The 23,168-nt window shown below is 43.0% G+C and overlaps 1 protein-coding gene across 1 annotated transcript in view; it reads right to left on the reverse strand.

The window, feature by feature from the left end:
* Positions 1-15,685: 15,685 nt before the first annotated feature.
* EPDR1 (ependymin related 1) overlaps positions 15,686-23,168 on the reverse strand; it is a 32,464-nt gene continuing 24,981 nt past the window's right edge. Inside the window, exons 3-4 of the mRNA XM_068405127.1 lie at positions 21,766-21,974; positions 15,686-18,345 (exon numbers count right to left, since the gene is read on the reverse strand). Of these exons, the coding sequence (XP_068261228.1) occupies positions 18,155-18,345; positions 21,766-21,974 (400 nt within the window). The 3' untranslated portion in view covers positions 15,686-18,154. The remainder of the gene's footprint in view (positions 18,346-21,765; positions 21,975-23,168) is intronic.

Genomic DNA, 23,168 nt, shown 5'->3' on the forward strand with positions numbered 1-23,168 from the left:
ATCCACTCCACGCTCACACACTTTAATTTTAGGGGGGTTAAGCCAATCTCATGATATCTGGGAGCATTTTTCTTGACGTTTGAATGCTTGGGGTCAGTGAATAGCCTCAGTGAATGGTATTTGGCGCTTCATATATTTTCCATGCAAGGTGAGCCAACAAGCCCGAGGAAGCTGGGGCGGGCCAAGTCCTCCTCCCTGTTGTGCAGACTCATGATGTGCCAAGGAAGCCCCATGAGTGGCTGCGTGAAGGTGACAAGGCAGCAGGGGGACAGGAAACTTTGTCTGCCCATTTCACCGCTCTTCAAATGGCTCCTAACATCCAGGAGGAGAAACTATAGAGGAAAGCTCTCCCTGCATCAGCAGCCTGGCTAACAAGAGACCTTTCTACTCCAGCCCAACAAGTGATGGCCCTTTATTTGGATGCAGCTTCTCTCCCACCCCCTCACTGCCAGTGATGAAAACCCCCAAATTTGTCCCAGAAGCAGTGTACCTGACTGTGTGGAAAAGGACAACTGTCTGCGGCAGAAAGAGCAGCAGATTGGGCTGTGGTTACTGACCCTGTCTGCGGCTGAGGGCTCTGCTGATGGAGTAGCCTATGTCCAGCCCTCGGTGATGCTCCCGCCTTCCAGAGGTGGCTGGCAGATGTTGCTGATGTCTTTGGCTGCCCCAAGTGTCCCTTGTTCAAGGCCTTGCACAGAATCCTCTCCTCTGCCAAGAGGTTTAAAAAAAAAAAAAAGAAAAAAAATAGAAAAAAATAAAAGAATTAGACTTGCATTTAAAAAAGTAGTTTGGAAAATATGTTGCTTAAAATCAACCCCCATTTAAAAAAATTAGTTCAAGATGTTGTCATTTCCTGAGCCAGGAGACATTGGGAGCACAATGCAGGAAGCCTGTCCAGCCCCTGCACTCCCCTCAGACAGGGACAAGTTATTGTAGTGTGGGTGAGATAAAAAAAGGTTTCAAGCACCCAGACAAAATTTTCCTTTGACTCTGTGCAGTGTATGTGTAACCCAGTCTGCGACCTGCACTGACCAGGGGGATGGGGAAAGAGATTCGTGGTCCTTTTTCAGTTATACCCCTACGAACTCACCTGTTTCAGACAAATGACAAACAGCAGCATATACCCATGCTGTGGTAAAGCCTATTTCTGCCGTGTTGCCAAGGGGATGTGGCTAAGGAGGGCTGCCACAGACCCCCTTCACACCCCGCGGGCCACCCTCAGCTCAGGACTGGGCAAGTTCCAGGCCAGTCCCTCGTGCACCAGCAGCGAGCAAAACCCTGCAGCAGCATCACACCTGCCTGGATGACAAAGCAAGTGCTGCAAAAGAGCTATCGGTGTTTGTGGCGCCATATTTGAGGCTCCTGTCGGTGCCTGAAAGCGTGACAAAGAATAGCTGAAAAAGTCGGCCGAGAAACACAGCAGCACAGTGCAAAGAGCAGATCAAACCGTAGGACTGTCAGGGAGAGACATGGCAGGATGCTGACGCCAAGTAATGCAAGGGGACAGTGAGCCAGCCACGAGAGACACAGGAGTAATTAAATCTTTTAAGTGAGCAAGGATACTGCTCCATGTGTGTGTGTGTGTTAGGTTGTGATACACACTAAGAGCACTAAGATGAGCGCTGAGACATAAAGATGTCTGTTACCTGTTACTCTGTTACCACAATATCTATCTTCCAGCATGACAGTGCAATCACATTCGTGATTTATTTTAGAAGGGGAAGAGGAGGAATAGCTTTTTTTCTTTACCACTTCAGGACCAGATCCAAATGTCTTTAAAGTCAACAGGCATCTTTCCAATGCTTTCATTAGGCTTCAGCAGATATTCTGATTGCAGTAGAACAAGCTGGCATTATTATATAGGCAGATAAATCTTTCATCACCTTTAATTATCAGTAAGTTTCAGTATGAGGGAGACACAACTAATATCTGGGAGTCGCTATATTGTTTAATAACTCTCTGGCAACACTGGGAGGTATGTGATATTGGATGACTCCGTAGAATTAAACATCCCAAAGACAGGAGAAATGTAAACTGGCATCTGCTGTGCATAAGGGGTTGCTTCCAAGAGCACCTTCTTTTTCTTCTCTTCTTTCTTTTCTTGTTCCTCATTTCCTTAGCCTACCCAACCTCTCCTTTTTTTCTTTTATTCTAAGTTTTTTTTATTTCAGTGAGCCAATGTTCAGTGTGTAGAATATGGACTCCAAGGTGAATTTTTTGGTAACACAGTTTTAAGGCAACTCAAATTTGGTCTTTCTCCATTTTTTAGCATTGCAGCTCTTTTCAGTGTCTTGTAAGTTAAAATATATAGTATTGTAGTGTGAAATAAAGGCTTATAAGACACAAGCAAAGAAGTGCAAGTTCCATTCTCAACACATATTTTAGTAGACAGAACCACCTATTCATTAACTTAAGGAACTGTATAATTTAATAAGAAATTGTAATTGTCTGTATCTGTAAGTAGAACTTACTTACAGAATTATTTTTCTCAATACAGTCTGTATACATTTCTGAAGAATAACAAAAATGTAGTTTAAAGGGTCTAAAACATATTCTAAAATAACTTTTAGATACAGAATATTATTGTACTGAAGCTGGATCTCTCAGGATCCTCTGTAGAAAGGACTGTATTTCCTACTTTTAATGTTATCAAAGTCTTGACTCTAATTTTTGAAAGCAAATATCAGAAGTCAGGTTTCAAGTGAATTTGCTGGCATTTGAAATATTAATGTTTTGGGGTTTTTTTCAGGGGTGAACATTTAAGAAACCACAGTCTTTGATATTATCTTATAAGTGCTTAAGTATGAACTTAAGAAACTGAATTTTGAAAGTCGGGTGATAACTCTTTGGCTTCATTTAACAATTTTTTAAAAGATTCTTGTCTGTAAACTAACCTTAAGATCCATACCTATACACTGACAAGGTTTAATTTCATGAAATGATTTGAATAAACAGAGGTATTTCCTCCTCTCATTTAAAGACAATAGACTGCAGACATTAGCAAATACATGATATTTGCCTCCTTAGGTTTTGGTAGAAGAGAAAACAGTTGTTTTCTCATTGAAGTAAAAAAAATCCGATTTTATCTTCAGTTGTAGGAATATTTGCTCCATATTTAAGTAAACGAAAAGCCTGGCTACAGACTAAAAAGTTTTAATTTCTTTTAAGATAACAATGATAATAATACCCTGAGAAATTAGTTATATGATAAAGGAGGATGAAAAAAAGACCTACGAAATTAATCACTTCACAGTGTATCACCACCCAAAGGGAAAAATCACAGCAACTCTTGTTAAAATATGCAATACGAGGCAATAATACTTGCACAAAAAAAAATATTCAACTTTGGGTGCCTAAATCTGGGAACTTTGGGCAATTTGCTTTAACAACAGTGGAAAACAGAGACAAGCTTCGCGAGATCCAAGGCAGGTGTCAACAAAGTTACCTGTGTTGCAGGTGTATTGAAGAGATTAATTTTTTAGTCAATGCAGGTTACAAATGAACATTTTGAGAGATTGATTTGTCTCCTCCTAAAGCAGACTTCTCACTCAGGTCGCATAGCTCACTATATAAAATACTTCTTTTTATTCATTGCCTCTAAGGGGAACCAAGATTGCTCAGCCACATGTAAAGGTTCCCATACTGGTATCTAAGGTTGGGTACAATGAATTCTATCAAAACTGTCTAGATTGCACATGTAGCTTTGAAAATATCAGAGTGATTTTTAGTTGAGAAACCTAACTCTATGATATCTTTTTTTTTTTTCAGACACTAAACTTAAAAATTCCTACTGAACTGAAAGATTTTATTTTCATTAGAGATATATGAAATCAGTCAGAAACTCTTTGACCTAAATGCCTACTTGCTTACACAGGTTTTCTCCAGAAGACAGAAATAAATATAATTGTGCTTTAGCTTATTTTTTGAAGTCTATGTTACTTTCCAAATTAAATGTAAAAAGAATTTCTAATTGGTTATGTATGTCTGCTACCTGTGGCTGCTTTGCACTCTCTTTCATAGGCACATCTACGCTGTGCATTTCTCTCATAGAAATAGAAATAACTCCAATCCAAAATTTTTTCCTAAATTGAAAATATAGGCAAAGAAGGTCAGAAAAGAGGAGGTTAAGCATAATTTCTAACACTACAAATCCATACAAACCATAAATAGCAAGGTGTCCTGGTTTGGCCTAGACCAGGCCAGTTTTCCTTTCAGTGATTTTTACTTTCAGCTCAGGCCCTTCTAAGTAACTGCACTTTCTGAAACTAACTGCATGGTTTGCAGACAGTGTCTGCTTCTAGCACTGACAACGCTCGAAGTTTGTAGTTATCGCTGAGGCACCGGTAGGGATGTTATGCAGAAAGGCTCTTGCTGTACTTACTCTTAGAGAAACCAAGGTCACTGCTAAATTCCTCACTGCTTACGAGTGAAGAGCCGCAGGGGGGTCACACCTGCAGGGAGGAGCGGACAGGGCAGGTGACCCAAAATGGACCAATGAAGGTATTCCATCCCATCCACGTCATTCTCGGTATAAAGCGGGGGGATCACGAGGGTCTCGGCCTGCTGTTTTGGAGGCCTCTGCTGTTTTTGGGGGCCTCTGCCTGCTTGTGCTGCTTCTGCTGCTTTGAGCTGCTTCTGTGGCTTGAGCCTTTGGCCAGTGTCCCAAGAGGACTCTGTCTGTTTTCCTGCTGCCCCCGATCCCGATCCGGGCATCCCTGAATCCAGCTCTCGACCGTCGCTGGGCCCAGCCTGGGCCTTCCCGGAGCCTGCCCTGCAGTGCCAGTGGTGACGTGGCCGACATCGGGGGAGCTCGATCTTGGTTTGTATATATTTGTATATATTTGATTATTCCAATATTATTATTATAATCTTTTTTCATTATTATAGTTGTTTAAAACTGTTTTAACTTTCCAACCCGTCAGTCTCTCTCCCTTTTCCCTTTCCCTTTTGGGGGGAAGCGGATGTAACAGAGAGCGTCTGCCACAGGTTTAATAGCCAGCCCAGCTTTAAACCGTGACACGAGGTGATTTGGTTTCTTAATGCTTACCACGACTTTAAAACTAATAGTTGAAAAGTTGAAGATTATTAAGGGTTATGAATATCAACCAGAACTTAGATGTTAGAAATGGGGGTATAAAATAGGCCAAAGCTGTGCTGGCTCTGAAGAAGTAAGGGTTAGGAGCAAGACTCGCTGAGTTTATGCCCAAGAAATTCTCGTTTGAACAAATCATTCCACGAAATCCACTGTACCTTGTCTGTGTGCCAGCAGCTTTCACAAATGCAAAGCATCGCAGTGGGACATTTCCTGCTCGCCCTGCACAGTCTGGTGCTGAGCACCAAGTAAAAGCAAACATGCTGTGTTTCAGACCTCCAGTTCAGACTGAGAAGTTGCATGCTGGGTGCCACAATGGCAGAAAAATGGACAGTCCTTGCCCAGGAAGGTAAAGCTTGCTCTGGAGTTACCTTGATAGCCTCAGGTTAACCTTTGGGCTTGACTTTGAAGGTGCCCATTCACAGTCCTCTGATTAGGGTTTGGGTCTTGTTTTGAGTTCACTCACCTTGAATAGATGCGTAGCTCAGTATCATGATGCCCTGGTGTTAGCATAGCGTTACACACAGTTTTTTTCAGTAGGTTATCTCAGTTTTGCTCTTCTGGTTCAGGTCTTCCCCTGGCAACCTTACAAACACCCCTGTGGCCTAAGCTTGGGTCCTCCCAAGGCATTTCATCCAAGTGGAACTGGTTATCCAGATTATTAACAGAGGATGCCACAAACTACATCGTATGGAAACCTCAAGTAACAGGGACCTCTTGGATTCGCACACATGCCTGTATGTGCACTACAACTTGGGAGGCCAAACATTACCTTTTCTGTTTATTGGGTCGGGACTACCTTTTGCGGTGTTTCAGGTGTACAGAGGTGAGACCCATGGGGTCTGTGCACCAAACAGAACACCCAGGCAACGTCATGGAGCCTGTGAGTGATGCTGATGAGCACTGAGCAGAGCACGAGTAAAGAAAATCCAATTTGTGCAGAGCACCAGCTTGAATGGCTCCTGAGCCTTCACCTTATGAAATGCATTTATTGGCAGAAGGCTGCTGTTTGCTTCCGCTTTCTTTTTTGCTAGAGCAGTGTCTTTAATCGCAGTGAGTGCCACCCCTGTGTGGTCTGGCATGTGCTTGTTAGGGGATGCTAAGCTCCCAGCAGCCTCCTGCCAGGAGTTTATTAATTACAAGAACAGAAGTGCCGCCCGTGCACTGTGTCAGCGTGTGACTTCCAGGTCTTTGATGGCGTGTGTTTATGCAACTGAGGACAGCACTGGCGTCTGCTGTGCCTTTCAGGGTGACAAGTAAGTGACAGTAAATTCAAGGGTGCACTCGTCCACTGCTTACGTGAAAACATCCTGCTTTCATCATGCCAGAGAGGGGCCAATGTCAGCACTCAACGTTATGAGGTCACTTCACTGGTGTCATGTCACATGTCCCCTGGGGTAGCTGCATGGACAGACCAGCAAAGTTGAGGGGATTCACATCTTGTTTCAGAGGCAGTTGACCAACATGCCACTTCTGAGGTCAGTGAAAACGGAGATAAAACTGAGCCAGGCTGTATAATGGGGAACTCTCTAATATGGCCCTTGGAGCTCCCCAGCATCCCCAGCCCTGAAAGGGTGGTTTGCCTGGATTTCATGGATAGCAAATGGTAGGTAAGAGCGGCTCGCTTGGCGCCAGCCAGCGTAGCTCCACTGGATGCTGTGGGCTGACACCGGTTTGCACCATGCGAGGATCTGGCGCATGGTCTTTGGGGCCTCCTGATTGCTGTGAGCCATCCACATTCCAGCTGAAAAATAAACCCATTTTAAGACAGCTTAAAAATGTAAAATTAGTGCTTGGTTTCTTGACAGCTAGCATCAAACCTGGCCAAGGCATCTATCTGTAATTTTAGAACGTCTTGAGAAGATTTATAGATCTCATGAAAACACTCTTTTTCATCTCCCTGGTGATTTAGCCTTCCACTTGCTTTTTAACTTCAGTCCATCTTTAGATTCTGTGGAAACAAGACGAAAGCTAAACACAGACTGAGAATGAGCTCACACCATCTGCACAGACTTCTCTCCTGGAGATGCCCTGTTTAACTTAGGAAGACCCCTACCAGGGCAGCAGGAGTTCAAATAAAAAGCTTTCTGTAATAAATGTATTTTAAGGGTGTATGCAGTGATACAGAGCATGACACTCGCTGATATCCTTGCCAGGATTTGCTACAAAGGAACATCAAAATAGAAACGAGTTTCATGAGTAGATGTCAACCTTTTTCAATGTTAGACTGAAACAAAGCTTTATAGGAAAAGGAAAACAGACCAATAAGATTGGAAAAACTTAATGCAATGACCATAGCAGTGGTGGAAACTTCCAAACATGGTGCTATAACCACTGCATGTAAGACGAACAGTTTTCTTAACAATAGTTCCTGTGTAAATAATCACAGGAATAACGATTAGTGCTTTCATACTTGGCAATTACATATGTTATCCTTGTATTGTACATATATGCATAACATGCGTCTGTAACATAATACGCTGTTAAGGACAATGACCTTAATACCATGTTTGATCTTTTGGTCAGCCCTGAAGTGATCAGGCAGTTGGACTAGATGATCGTTGTAGGTCCCATATAGCTGAACGATTCTATTTCTATTCTATTCTATTCTATTCTATTCTATTCTATTCTATTCTATTCTATTCTATTCTATTCCACTCTACTCTACTCTACTCTACTCTACTCTACTCTACTCTACTCTATTCTCCTGCACTCATGATGAGTCAACTAACGATGAGACTGTTATTTGCCTGAACTGCCAGGGGTTTTTCAGCTCCAAAACCACTTTCAAGGACACATAACACAAAGGGTACAAGTGGAAATAGGATTTTGTTTTATCTTTCTGACTCCACTGCAGGGCAGAAGTTCACAAGCATTAACACAATGCACAAGTGCAGCCAGGAGCGGGCTGATGCAATCCTCAGTTTAGCTTGAGAAAACATCACTTGAAGTCTGGCAAAGGCAAGTCCGAGAGCTACAGAAAGTCGCAGATCCCCTACGTCCTGTGGAGAGCCGTGTGCTGTTGAGACTGCACGGGGAATACCGATTTCTGGCTCACTCACGTGTCTCTTGTGACAAGGAGTTAAAGGCACACTTAGTATCCAGCACGGTGACTATGAACTCCACCTCTCCAGGCAAGTTTGCCCATAGAGTTTCTTGCAATATCATGAATTACAGGCTGTTTATCTTCCTGGTGAATGTCCTTCACCCAGGCACTGAAGAGAATGAACATGCTGGTCTGTAAACATCATTCCTTCATAGGACATGCTTTACTCTGACCACACATCCATCCTGAAGCCTGACGTATGGAGTAACCCAAACAATGGGACTGCCTGGAGCTGAAGAAGGGGAGCCAGCTGAACCCAGCCTCCTTCGAATCAGGGGCAGACACTGGGTCAACCCACAGATGATACAACAATCCTGAAAACATGTTAGTGATATTGAAAAAACAAAAATGAACTCTAAAATACTAACCTTTGCCAGAAACAGGAAAGCAGAAAACTGACTGATGCACAAAGAAGGCTCTTCCCAGAAAAAAACCATAAAGTCACATCACAGGATGACTACGAACATCCGTGGTTCGTAGTCATCCTGTGACCTACTCGTGCCCACTCTGATGTTTCCAAGCTGCAGCAGAAACTCACGGCGCTCCACCTGACGTTGTGTTACCTATTTCTACCCTTCAGTTCTTCACGCAGGGTTTATTGATGTAGGGGATGTCTCTTCTGTCAGAGCTTCAGCTGGTAGGGAGGACGGGGGCCATAGAACTATACCGTCAGATACAGCTTTTTCTGATTCATGGATGCCATGAAATCCAGAATATGATGTGCCAAAGAGTGTGTCTTTTGGAGAAGGCAGGAAGCCGACATATCTTGACTGAAGGTTTTCTGCAATCTAAATTCAAAAGACCTGACCATGAACCTCACTGTTTCATACATCTGATGACAGCAAAGCACGAAGGGTGGAGCCTGAGAGATGTGTTAAGGGGGCTTTCACCCATCGGTAGCCTGCTGGAGTCCAGCAGAGCCAGCCCTCCGTGGCCAGCTGGGCAACAAATGGGCTTTGTGGGTGGGCTCTGAATGCGAAGCTGGTGGTGTCAGTCCAGTCACTGTCAAAATGGATGTCTGCCTCCTAGGGAAGAAAATAACCACAGATGGCATTAACTGAGCTTCCGTTTTGGAAGTTTAAGAATGTGCCAAATCAGCCCAGAGACTGGAAAAGCTACAAGAGATGAAACATTGGTGGGTTGATGTGATGCAGTTAGTGGCACTGCTGTCTGTGGAGATATGCTTTACTCTCCAGGAGTGTGAGTAAATGTTGCTGATTATTTTTTAAATGAATTCTGAGGGCATTTAGTGAAGCAGAATGTTATTGCTGGTAATGCTGAGATGGGTAAGGAGCTGGCTGGCCAGGTGGCCACCTGACACTATAAGTCAACTGCCTCTCCTTAAGAGTCCCTACGTGCCTGTAAGATAGCTGCAAAGAAGAACTGAAGATTCTGCTTTTTATACGCCCGCCTGCAACCCCCTGAGAATGTTGGTGTGATGAAATTACTGATGATGTTACACAGATACAAAGGAACTTCCTTTATTTTTTTTTAATTAGTGAAAGAAATTGTGGAAAACAATCTTCTAGCACACACTTGGTCATTAATCAGTTTGCAAAACTGGTGCAATGAGTGCAGAAAGCCGCCAGACTATGTCTATGCAGTTAAAGAATCTCAAGATTTTGATGCAAGCTCAGTGTGACAAGACAGACCCTTGCGTATGTCCAAACATGGATCTGATGGATCAGCAGGCAGAGGGAGGCTAGGAGGAATTCCCTTGCCATGAGTGCCCCCCGTCCAGAGGGCTTTGAGGAAAAAGACAGTCTGTCAGTAGTAAGGATTTCAAACTATATGGAATTTTTAAGCTAAAAGCCTATGCTTTGAGTTATGCTTGAAAATGAACTGGTAGCCAGTGCAATTTAAGACCATGCTTTCCTCTTTGCAAAGGGCCCCACAAGGCAAATGAATGCTGAACTAGCACATCCTGAAACAATTAGCTCTTGCTGTACTAATTACATACCCGTAACTGTGCTGTCCCTAGCAACAATCCAGACTGGAAGGAACAATTTCCTAGATAATTGCACTGACTGCCACATCAAAAAAAAAAACCCGTCATGTCTCCTAGCCAATGTAGATGGAAATTGTTTTGGAAGTGCAGGTGTTACTTGGCTTTTTTCTTTCTTTAACAATTTCTTGGCTTTTCTTTTTTAACTATGGCCATTGACAGCCAGATCTTGGGTTTATATCTCATCCCAAATGTTTTCCCATGAATGCCTGTTACACAGCAGGGCACTTCAGCGTGAAGGTTTTCAGTACAAAGCAAGTGCTGTTTACAGCACTTGAGTGCAATGATTCTGCTCACACCCTTGGGTTCAGGTGGCCCAAAGTTCATTGTAGCACTTGAGACACCTGACCAAACACATGCCTCATATGTCTTCTTCCTCTAAAGCCCTTTCACGGCCATGTTTCAGGCAGCTGCTGTAGAAATAAAGGAGGAAGCTTTAAAGATGTATTGTGCTTGGCCATGCTTGCCTGGTGCTTTTGGCTGGCTGGGACATGACTCGCCGTGGAGGCAAAATCCAACATTTCCTTCTGCTCTTAGAAAAGATGCTCCAGAGAGTGAGATTTCATTAGCAAGCAACACGTCTGACGTCATGCGAACGCTGCTCTGATTTAGACAATATTAGCCCCAATCTCTGAGCGCGATAGGACTTCGCTTCCTGTGGTTTAGTTTTCGTGATTGCCTATTTCACAAGTCCATGTGATGGGAAAAGCAGCAGGTGCACGGGAACATGTCCTGCCTTGCTTCGTTCTGGACTTCTCCCTCTGATTGTTTCTCCTCGTGTTTCCCACGAGGACCATCTGTCCTTTTCATCCACATCTGTAAGAGTGAGACTGTTGGAACAAATAATCCTAAGGGCAATATCATTTTGGCAGTGTGAGCTAGCACAAGGTGGAGATTAAATGGAAGGGAGTTAGGCACTTTCAATGTCCAAATTCAGCAGCTCAGTTAAGAAAAACTTTTCTTGGAAAGGAAAGAACAGGGTCATAAGCGCTGACTGTTAATTTCCACTGGCTAGAGATGATTTTGTGCTCAATCTATCCACTTCAACAGGAGGTGCAAATGTTTGGTACTTCCTTGAAGTGAGCCTGAAAGATCAAATCCACCCAAAGCCTCCTTCCCAAGGAGGAGGTGGAGGCCCAACCAGAGCCTCCTTCCCTCCATGGGGCACCCAAAAGCCCTGCACTGGTCCCCACGAGGCCATCGGGCACTGAGTGAGCAGCGGCCGTGTGAGCAAACCCCACGGGTACTCTGTCAGGCTGGTCAGGACTTTTAGGGATTTATATTGTCTGAGAAGAAATGCTGATGTTTAGGTACTTTTAAATTTGGATTTAGTCCCTCGTGTCTTTTCTATAAACCCATAAAACAGGCTGATAAGGGACAGGCAAAGATGCTTCTCTGTCATCTTCCTTTTTTTTCCCCCTTCTTTTACTTGGGGCATGACTGACTGGTTTCTGGGCTACCACTCTGTTGGCATTAATTTTGCCTCATCTCACTTCTTTTTTCATCTTGCTCTTTCATAGCTGTTTTTCTCCCATTCTCACCTACATGGAGCAGGAACCTTATAGACTCCTTGGATGGGATTTCCAGTCTAGGATGTCCCAGCAGCCCAGAAACAGGGAAAAATATCATCGGTTTGGGTGAGCTTTCTGCCATGATAAGGGACACTGCCTGTTGCTCATAGCCTGCTCTGTGTTCAAACAAGCACATTTGACTAAAAAAAATCCGGGACAGATCCCGTGCTGGCATAAATCATCATCTTTCTTTAGAAATCTGCAGAGTACTTGTAGGAAGAGGCAGTATCTTTCATTAGCTCAGCTGGTATGGTTGGGAAAAGTAGCAAGCTTCAGGCAAGAGCCCCTCTTCAAGCCCACAACAGAAGCAGCTTCTTTCAAAGCTGAATGCCAGTTGAGAGCAGTTACTCAGAGTTCAGTGCTTCTGACAAGTTGCATTATTTATTTACTTTAAAGTAGAAGTTCTAAGGCTGAAAAACTTTAGCTTAAAGCTACAGATTGCGTTATAGTTACAGCTTTTGTTTCACTACAAGTCTTTGGAACTTTCTACATACCATTTTTTAAATTCAAACGTCAACATTTTTCTGCTGGTAACTAAGTTTTACACCATTTCTATAGCAGCATGCTGGGAGAAAACTTCTGTTTTTCTGTCCATCTATGAAGCAACAGCTCAAGAGTGAGCTATGGTCACACATACGGGATTTAGTACCAGATATTATTTTAATAAAGTAAATGCAACACGGGCTGCCCCTGCATAGCTCCTGATTTTCCTTTGGAGAGGTGTGAGGTATTTCTTGGGGTGAAGTGTCTACAGCCTCTCCAGAGCCCTCTCCCCAGAGGTTTAACACTGTTGTGGTACTTGGTAGTCACTTGGGCCACCAGTAGCAGGAACTCTGCTGTCACTTATCATTACTTTCAGTATTTCCACACCCTGTGCTCTCACCAGTGCAAGCTGCTGCCAGCATCAAGAGTGTCTACTGCTATACAAGTCACTGAGTATGAGATATCACAGCAATAAACAACAGGCACTACCCGGTACCAAGAGGATGGTAAAAAACCCAAGCCTAGCATCCCTGTGACAAGTCACCCCATCAAATTACCGAAGCAGCTCTCACATGAAGAAGAAAGGAACCAGCTGATGCAGCCACATCAAAAATGAATTTTGAAACAGCGCAGTGGTGGGAAGAGAGGAAGGGCTTTTCCCACGCCTTTGCAAGCCCCATAGGACAGTGGAGAAGACCTGCCAGGCCTGTGTGTGGGGACAGCGAGGTCCCTGCTAAACCCTTGCTTGTCTGAGGAGGGGGGGATGGAGAGGAGACAGTGGGGACAGGCTGAGAAGCACTGTCCAGCTGCCCAGGGGGCTTTCACAGGCTGCCGGACAGGGGCAGGTGGTAGGGGCACAAACCCCTGCCAGCCAGGCTGGGACGGCAGCAGTGGGGGCGATGGAAGCAGGCATGCTTTCTCCACCAAAACCAAAACTGAGACCCTGGCCTGGCCTGAAGGATAATTTTAGTGCAGAGGGTGAAACCCAACCCTCTCCTTCAACGTGACACTGACTGTAACACAGAGCTGGCAACTCAGCTGCTGTTTCAGGAATGTCAAAGCTGTTTATCAGCACTGGGCAAGCATGGGAAAAACCCTGGCAGGGAGCAGGGCAAGCCCAGCAGGCTTCCCTTTCCTTTCCTCTCCTTTTCTTCTACTCATGAGCCCTTTTGCCTGGTGTCAACGAAGTCCGAGCTGAGCCCAATTAATGGTGATGGCCAGGTGCTGAGCGCATGAGCAACAACCCCACGCACTGGGCAAGCACATGGGTGCAAAAGGTAAGCCCACATGTATAACACACACGCATAATTTCATTACACACTGTAAGGCAAAGGCTAGGAACCCTCTGTGACGTTCGTGTTACCGCAGCAATACCTCCAGGCCACTGCGGGCCCCACAGGCTGAGGTTGTGATGTTGGCCCAGAGCTATCACAGTCAGGAAGACAAGAGCAGGGGAAAAGCAGAATTATTGTTCCCACTTTGCAAAGTGGGCAAGTAAGGAGCCTGAAGTGGGTTCCCACGGATGGGGTGGTGAAAAGAGTAATTCTTCTGTCTTCCGACGTGCTGAGCCTCCACTCAGAGGCAGCAAGCAGTACCCCTCCTGAAAGGCACAGATATTTCTGTAGCTAAACAGGCAGGTCACCAGTCACTCACTCATGCCTGCAAAATGTGCACTGCTGGGCTATTTGTCCTTCCTTGTAACAAAATACCATCCTGTACCTATGTGCATCTTTTCATTCACTACAGTTTCAGGCTCTGCGCTGAAACAGCCGTATCAAACCACACGGATCTTCACCCTGGAGCACGTTAAACCAGTATGCACTGAAAGTAATGTTTGGAAATTTACCCTAGAAGCTTCAAGCAGCATCTCATCATTCTTATCCTGCATATCTGTCACTGTTTTCTGAGACTACTCGTTGGATCATAAGCTTTTCTCCCTCTCCCTGAGCAGTAAATGCTCAGAAGTGTTTAAAGAACCTTCCAAGCTTGCTCTGTTTGTTCCTACGCCTAAGTGCAGATGGGAAGATTAAATCTGTATGTGCCCAAGTCCATGCCATATATGCAGCCTCCTGGAAAGGTAGCTGAGGGAGACCTTGGGACCTTCACAGTCAGGGACCTCTGCCTTTTTGTGTGGGTGCTCTTTTGAAATCTTTATTCCTCACGGCTAGGGAGCAGGCAACTCGCTGATGATTTCCTGATGTGCCTTTCTGTCATGTGGGAATGTCCTGCAGCTTGCCTCTAGCACCAGTTTGTGGCCGAGGATGCAAGAGATGTAGAATGTGATGCAGGAGCCACTTCAGGGCACCGGTAATTGCACCTGAGCCAATGCTGCTCTCACTGTTTGTCACCTACATATAGTTCAGTGTATGTCGTTCACATTTGGTTATGGCTGGCACCACTCTTGCGCTTCAGACTGCTGGCAAAATTAAAGAGGTCAGGTCCAGATCAGATCCATCAGGTATTTAGGTCCTGAACTCCTACTGATATAAATGCAAGTGAGGGTTGTAAACACCGTTTTGGAAGTGGACTCCACTGACATTAGGAAGTAAAGGGTGGTGGGAAAAGACATGCAGGGTTGTAAGGAATAAGTGTGAGCACTAGAATGAAATGAACTTCAAGGTGGAAAACACACTAATTTCGTTAGAGCATCCCAAAATAAGAATATTGTATCGTTTAGAGATTTCTTGACTAAAATTTACTTTGACTATGGATTATTGTATTTCTTCCTACATTCTTCATGAAAGTTGGCATGCCCTGGTTAATGGCAGCACGTCCATGGTGTGCAGCATGGCTTGAGGCAGCAAAATCTGGCCCTAATACTAGAATTAAGCAAACTGTTAAAATAGGAACTGAACCAAATGCCCAGATCTCCTCCCCAAACTCAAACTAAACCTGTTTTGAGGTTCAGGAATGCTTGGTTAACTTCAAATAAAACAATGTTGTGTTTCTACACATCCTGCTTTCAGTGAAGCCTCCAAGCAGAAATACAAAAATATGGCAGGCAGATCCATGTTTGCACTATTTCTGGCCCAGCTGAAACCAGGAAGCACTGGAAATCTCACAAAACCAGCTTTGTCTCACAGGCTACCCAACTCCCAGATTCTATCACTATTACCCAATAGAATACAATATGTAACTCACGTACATACCAATTTATTATTAATTTTCCACCAGATAACTGTGATAAACAAATTCCCCAGGCTATCAGACATATGAAAACCCCATTTTTACTTTACTGTGGCAGCACACTATATGGGTACTTTAAAGTCCTTTTATGCTCATTCTTACTGAGTCATTGGCAGTCGCATAAAGGCAAAATGTCTGTTGTGGTACATGATAACAAATGATAACGAAGATAACAAACGAGGCATACGCATTTTGTGCTTTATAGTTGGTTCGTGGCTAATTTAAAACATGTAATCCAAAAATTTGTTGTTCAACATCTCTTTGACAACTCTCTTTATTGAATTTGTAGAGCATAACTACGAAGACAACAGCGTTGTTGTAGAGGGACATATTTAGCCATATAAAACATGTCACGGCAACTTTTTTAAAGCACTTCTGTGTACCAGACTTTTGCAAATTCATATTTAAAGGAACATTTAAAGTTATTGCTAGAAATGATATCACTGTCAGCAAAACATAACATAACCACCCTGATTACTCAGCTATCTGCTCTACCACAACAAAGCCAGCCCAAACGATACAGTACCACAGCTTCATGTTTGCTAGCCAGATTTATTATATTTTCCAGATTCTAACAAGACACAGATATTAAGAAATGCATGTTAATCATTGCTCTAATGAGAACAATATGCAGTTAGCATTTAGGTTGTCACAAAAAATACAGAAGGCGAGTACAGATTAAATGCACTCTAAATTCAAGGAAACCCAATCCTTTCCACTAGCATGTTTCAGTGAAATGGTCATGTCCAAGAGAAAATTTTTAATGAACTACCTAAATTTTAGCAGGTATGTGTATATGCTTTCATTAGGCACAAGGCAAAGTAAAAATGCCGTTCTGACCACAACTGTGAAAGCAAAATAACCACTGTACTGCTTGCTTATGTACAAATAGCTATGGGCACACAAAGCAATAAAAGCCTGCCCAGCATCTCTCCTCCAGAAATGGTGCAAGCTTTCAGTTTTCTGTCAGATATGGTACTACTGGCCAGTAAATTATGTATCCTATTTATGCAGGACTTCCTATCGCTGTCAAATTGGATCATTTCTCTTCACTAAAAGTTGTCCTGAAAAAGAAATCTGTTTGTGGGGGAAGAGTCCAGCAGCCACTGAGGAAGCGACAGAACTTGATAACTCTGCCCAAAACCACACCAAACTTCCTTGCATTACACTGTTTTCAGCCAGGCAACTTCTGGAGCAAGCTACTACCCGACACGTGTAAGAGGACAAGAATCTGGCTTTAAACATATTTGCAAATAATAAATAAAATGCATGCCTAGACTCACAGAATAAACCAGTTAATTTCATTTGGTAAAGTGCAAAACTCGTCACCATTCCACACTTGTGAGGGCCTGAAGGTGCATGAAGATTTGGTTTGAATTTTCTAAAGCAAAATACGTGCACTTCCCGTGCTTGTTTTGGTTAGTTATGTGTTTCCCTTAAGGAAACTTTCACTCTGCCCAACAGAAAAATATGTGGAGATGGTAAGGTTTGAAATGCTGGCTGGACAGCAAATAGGGCAGGCATCAACGGAGTGGGTGCAAAAGAAAGCAAGATTGTCATTTCTGCTTAGATTGCAGTGCCTTGCAGTCTCACCAGACAGAAGACATCTCAAACCTCTCCCTCTCCCTCCCATCCCTCCTTCCACCTCCCCACACTGGTCACACAGCTCTGCCTTTCACTCCGTCCAGATTGCCAGGCACTGTGTAAACGCTGATTTAGCCTTTACTAATTATATACTAAGAACAGCTTTTTTTTTTTTTTTCACTTCTACCTGGAATTATAAAGGTGTTTTCATACTCTTTGAGTAAGGAAAGACTTTTGAAAATACTTACAAAATATTAAAGCCGTTTAGAGTGCAGGATCTCTTAATCTCTTTGCATAGGTTAAAACTAGTATTGCCTCGAAAAGTGGGTGCTAAAGTAAAATATGACTGAAAAATGCCTCATTGCACCCTGCTGGAACACTTCACCAAAAGTGTAGTGAATGCAAGAAAACTTTGGCTTACTTTTTTGGGGGTGTACCTCTCCCTCCTTCCCTTCCTTTCATGCCATTCTTCCAAGAAACAGAAAAGCATTGTTTGCATGTCAGCTAGCATTACATGAATACAGCTACTCCAGTTTCTTTTCAGAAAGAAAAAAAATCAGCTCAAACATCAGACTACCAGCTTCCTGAAGGGCAGAAAGAAAAAAACAACACAAAGTGAAACAAAGCCAAGAGAATGAATTTCCCTACTTTTCATGTACACTTAAAAATGGGGTATTGTTCGGTTAGAGATGAGGTCTTACCCAGGACATATTTCCCCTTCCCTCAAGTCCCCAGAAGTAACAACAACAACAAAACCTAGCTTTTCCTTCTAGAGGTTACCATTATTGCAGTCTGCTTATGCTTTGTCTTCTTGAAAAAATAAATAATGAAACCTTTGCAAAAGGCAAATCAGCCACAGCTTAAATAAATAGTATCTATAAATATTACCTTAGCGGTGACTATATAATACTGCAAGTGCATCACTGGACAGATTAATGTGATGAAAGAGCTCTTTTGTGTTACATATTTTACTCAGTTAAATGTTTATGTTCTCTTTCAAGTGAAAACTTACAATTCCCAAAAGAGCAACAATAAGCTTGAAAAATCAGGTTAGATGTCAGCAGCTGACTGTTAATAACCATCCTCTTGGCTAGTATTTGTTTGCCCGGGTCAGCCAGTGTCCATCATCAGCATTCATCTTTCATCCTCCTCAGCTGGGCGGTCTGGCAGGTGCTGGGTGGGGTGAACACGGAGGGGTCGGCAATGCCCAGCTGTAGATCAAAAAAGCGAGTGGAGGTTGTCACGCTGTAGTTCTTGGTGTAAGTTTCCTGCACTGGGTAACAGTCTTTGACTGTGTAAACGCCGACCCAGGATTCCACTGTAAGCAAGCAGAAATGTGACTACTTTAGATGACATGAATGAATAAATGTGTCATGATGACGTCAGTCAAAAAAATGGGCGTTCCTCAAGCAAGGCCTATAGAACTGCCCATAGTTCTGTCCATAAGCATGGCAACACCAAGAAAGGACACAAAACTGGTATCATTTGGACACCACAATGATCTTAAACCTGAACGTGTTGCTGTCAAGCACATTTCAAATCATGATACCGTCATGGCATTGGTATGTCACCTTTCAAGTATACCTCTACTGAAGGACCACCACTTCTGCTTAGTCCCAAGTCTGATTTCTCTCATCTCTCATGCCACTTTCATGTCAGCACGCACTTACTCACTTCACCAGTAAAGCAACGAAATGCTCTGTTTTCCCAGAAGGCAAATTTTGGTGCCACCAGCTTGGGTAGCACGAGGACATTCCGCCTTACACTCTGTTCTTGACAAGTTGAAAGGTGTGATTACTGAAAACCTGTGGTCCATTTCACAATGTTGTCCCTCAACACAGCCTTTGACCCTCTAAAACACTTAGTCCCCCTGCTATGTGGGACATTTGATTCCTTCCCATGGACAGGCAGTTCTGCACTCACCTACTCAAGGAAGCACTTGTCCCCTGATATGCTGGGGACTCCTCTGCACCAGAACTGACAGCAGAGCATCTTGCTTCCACAGCTTTTGGACCTCTATAATCTTAACTGTCATTCTTACACTGATCACACTCACCACATCTTTAATTCAAATAAAGACGGCCTTGCTTCATCTTTTTCCATCTTACTGTCTCAAGCACAGAGTGCTTGTGTCATTAGAAGAGCATTCCCAAATACAACTCCAGTGCCTCCACCTCTTAACTCATTCCTTCTGTTTACCATCGTCTATTCATATCATCATTATCATGTTAATTTTTAAAATTCTTATTCCTCTCAAACATTTCTACCAGTTCATTGATTATTTGAAGACTACGCTCAATGCTGATCTCCTCCACATGTGATGTAGCAAGTCTGCCTCTTTTTTTAACTTCAGTTTAATTCCACGACGTGCTTATCTCAGAGGTGTTCCATCCTTCTCTTTCCCCCCATCCTCTGCCATCACCTCTACTTTCACTGCTATGCTATTTCTGTAGTCAATACCATTGAGGTGGTTTCCTTTGAATATCCTTCACTTTTAAATGTCTTTTATTAACCCCATGCACCTCTTCTGTGATCCTTCTTTACCTCTGCCATCGTACACCACTTCATCCAGTTGTTTTATGTATCTCAGATCTCCTGACAGCAGAAACACATGACGTTAAAATACAAAATTACCTGCTGGGATCACAGAATCACAGAATCAACCAGGTTGGAAGGGACCTCTGGGATCATCGAGTCCAACCATTGCCCTGACACCACCATGTCAACTAGACCATGACACTAAGTGTCATGTCCAGTCTTTTCTTAAACACCTCCAGAGATGGTGACTCCACCACCTCCCTGGGCAGCCCATTCCAATGTCTAATGACCCTTTCTGAAAAGAAATTCTTCCTAATGTCCAACCTGAACCTCCCCTGGTGAAGCTTGAGGCTGTGTCCTCTTGTCCTATCACTAGTTGCCCGGGAGAAGAGGCCGACTCCCACTCCACTACAACCTCCCTTCAGGTAGTTGTAGACTGCACTAAGGTCACCTCTGAGCCTCCTCTTCTCCAGGCTAAACACCCCCAGCTCCCTCAGCCGTTCCTCGCAGGTCAGACCCTCCAGACCCTTCACCAGCTTGGTCGCCCTCCTCTGCACTCGCTCCAACACCTCAACATCTCTCTTGAAGTGCAGGGCCCAGAACTGGACACAGTATTCAAGGTGCGGCCTCATCAGTGCCAAGTACAGAGGGACGATCACTTCCCTAGACTGGCTGGCTGAATCATAAAATCAGTTCCTCTGAGGGATGCCTGTAACAAATTTTTCCAGTCCCAAGGAGAATATTTTCTCTCACTCAGCACGAATCAAACATACTTATTTTCTGTCCTTCCAGTACTGGGTCATACGCTGTACCACAATCACATTATCAGAAATACATAAGCAGTGGCATGAAACACACAGAATCTACAGAAAGGGTGGCAAGCTGAGCAGTATTTGAACATGCCTCTCCAGGGCATCCTAATATACCAACAACATTCTGACCTCAATGAGTTTGGGTTTGAGTATACAGAAATGGAGGCTTCTTTTTCTCAACAAGTCTTCTATCAGAATTTTGAATAAAAAATTAAGGTGAAATATGATGCTGTCAAGGTAGCCTATATCTCCACTGAAACCTTTATAATTGTAACAGAATATAATATAATGTAATTTCTAGAATCTAAGCCAGTATTAGCTGAAAGGTGGATGGGTAGACAACTTTAAGATATTATTTTTACGAATGATCATACAGAAAGCACTGGAGATACAAAATACTACAGGATAAAAATCACACATCATTAACAGAATGTATCTGGATATTAAGTTCCACAAAAGTTCCAAAAATACTGGATCTGAAAAACAAAATTCTTGGAGTAAGTGATAATTTGCCTCATGTAGAATAACAGAGGATGTATCAACCTAGTTGCAGAGGTCTAATGATATTATCCTTCATTTTCTACTTCGTTCTTTCGACTTTTATTCAAGAAATATTTTCCCCTGGCTCAGGGTCAAAACCATACTATATATTAGATGTCTATAACCATAAGTATTGCATTAGCTGAGCAGCGCCATAAATTACATGGGGGTTTTAAAATTATTTTTATAGCTGCCTGGGTCATCAGTGAACCATGGACAAAACTGAAGCCAATGTGCTAACAAATTGCTGTGCATCCAAAACCTAACGTACTGTACCTTGGAAAATTCAGCCTACTTTCTTTTACGATGCAGATGTTCAGCTGCCAAGTGCAGAACTAAGCCTTGCGAGCAGATATTTCTTGCTAGTGTAGCAGATAACAAAACTTAGGTGCATATTAAAGATGCCCATTGCTGCAGGACCATGTATTGGATGTATTCTGTGATAACATTTGATAACAGTGTGTAGACACACACTGACACCTGCTTTGTTTCTATTATGCACACTCTAGTTTGAGTGTGCCCCTAATTATATTACCAATTCTTCTCTAGATAAATTTTGGACACAAGTTGCTGGATTCAGACACAGAATGATGCTGTTCCATGCCAAAATCTGTATCATACGAACTAAAATACAATCAAGTCCCTTGGACATATTTGATCTTGCTGAGATATGAAACATTTTCTTAATAAAATCCATTGATAATAAAATGATATGCTGTGTTCGGGGTATATTTATTATTTTTTCCAGCATAGAAATATGGAAAGCTGGGGTGAAACATGAATAATTTTATTTTTCCTTGGGTAGCAGAGACGATTATTATTAAGATGAAACAAAAGCATGCACATACATTTCCTGGCTGGTTTTCTGTCGGACCATTCCTGAACCATAATCTGGTCTCCAGGTCCCCCAATGTAGTACTGATCTTCATAAGTTGAATTGGCAGGAATATCATACGGATCCCATGGCTCTGTCAGAGCAATCTTCGAGCAAAGCTTTGTAACTTGTTCGATCTGAAACATCACTGCATCTTTGTAGAGCAATATATACTCAAAGAATCTGAAACATAAAAAAAAAAAGCAGTTAATATATATAGTCTTTTTCTATATTAAGCAAGGAGCACTGCTGATAAGTAAGCTTGCCTTTGACTTCTCAGTGTAAGACCATTTTCACTTGCATTAAACTTTGCCAAATTTTGAGAAAGGCTAACCAGTTGGGCTGAAATTTCCCATGCTGAAAGTTTGTCTCAGCTGACTCTTTCCAAAATAAATACATCAGGCTGAACCGGTTCAGCCATTTCTGAGAACAACAGAACAACTTTTCTGAGAACAACTGAGAGAAAAACATGTTATTATTCCTAGTTTCATTTTGTTTTTTAATAACTGTTTCATTAAAAAGCTCTAGTGCCTCCATGTTTTGGAGAAGGGACTTGAAATTTGGCAGGGGAAAAGATTTTATTAAAAGTTGCCCAGATTTGGCTAAGTTAAGGCCTTCAAAAAAAACCTGCTTGCATAGGCTGGATAGATTCAGTTCCCCATGAACGTGGTTCCCCATGTGCTGGTTAGATGTGGTATCATCTGCCATCCTCACAGATGCTCCTCCATGGCAACCTATGTAGCTTAGTAGGACATGCTGGTGAAGAGGGAAGTACATGGTCCCAAGTGCAGAACTGAGAGGCTCTCCCTCCTAATGGCAAAGTTTATCTCTGGAAGCCACCAGACTCAAGAAATAGTGAAAGGGGAAAGCAGAGGAGCTAAATGGTAAGGCAGAGACAAGGAGAGGTGTGGGGATCAATGAGCTTGAGAGGCCAGAAAGTGAGGTCAACAAAATGGATAGTCAATAACGATTTAAAAACAATCTGCTGTAGAGTATGAAGTGACCAAGCCCCGCTCTGAGGAGAGATGATAAACCTCTTTGTGGACATTTTAATCTAGTTACTAGTTATAGTAGTTGGGTCTACTACAAACACTTTGACTTTGCTTTCAGATCCATAAAAAGGAGGCGGTATGATCCTCACCTTATAACTGGGGACAGAAACAGAGAGAAATTGAAATCAAATTTATCAGCAGTATCAGCTGATTTTGAACACGCAACCAGAAACACCAGAAGCCTAACTTCTCCAGGGTACTTATCATTATCAACCAGATGAAGAGTTGTTCAAAGCACAACTCAAAGCATTCCCATGTGTGCTCCTCACTTTTTGCAAAGGAAAGCCAGGAGTCACTCTCTAAACCCCCCCAAAACTTTGCACTC

The sequence above is a fragment of the Nyctibius grandis genome, chromosome 7 (genome assembly GCF_013368605.1).
Source record: "Nyctibius grandis isolate bNycGra1 chromosome 7, bNycGra1.pri, whole genome shotgun sequence".
Classification (NCBI taxonomy): domain Eukaryota; kingdom Metazoa; phylum Chordata; class Aves; order Nyctibiiformes; family Nyctibiidae; genus Nyctibius; species Nyctibius grandis.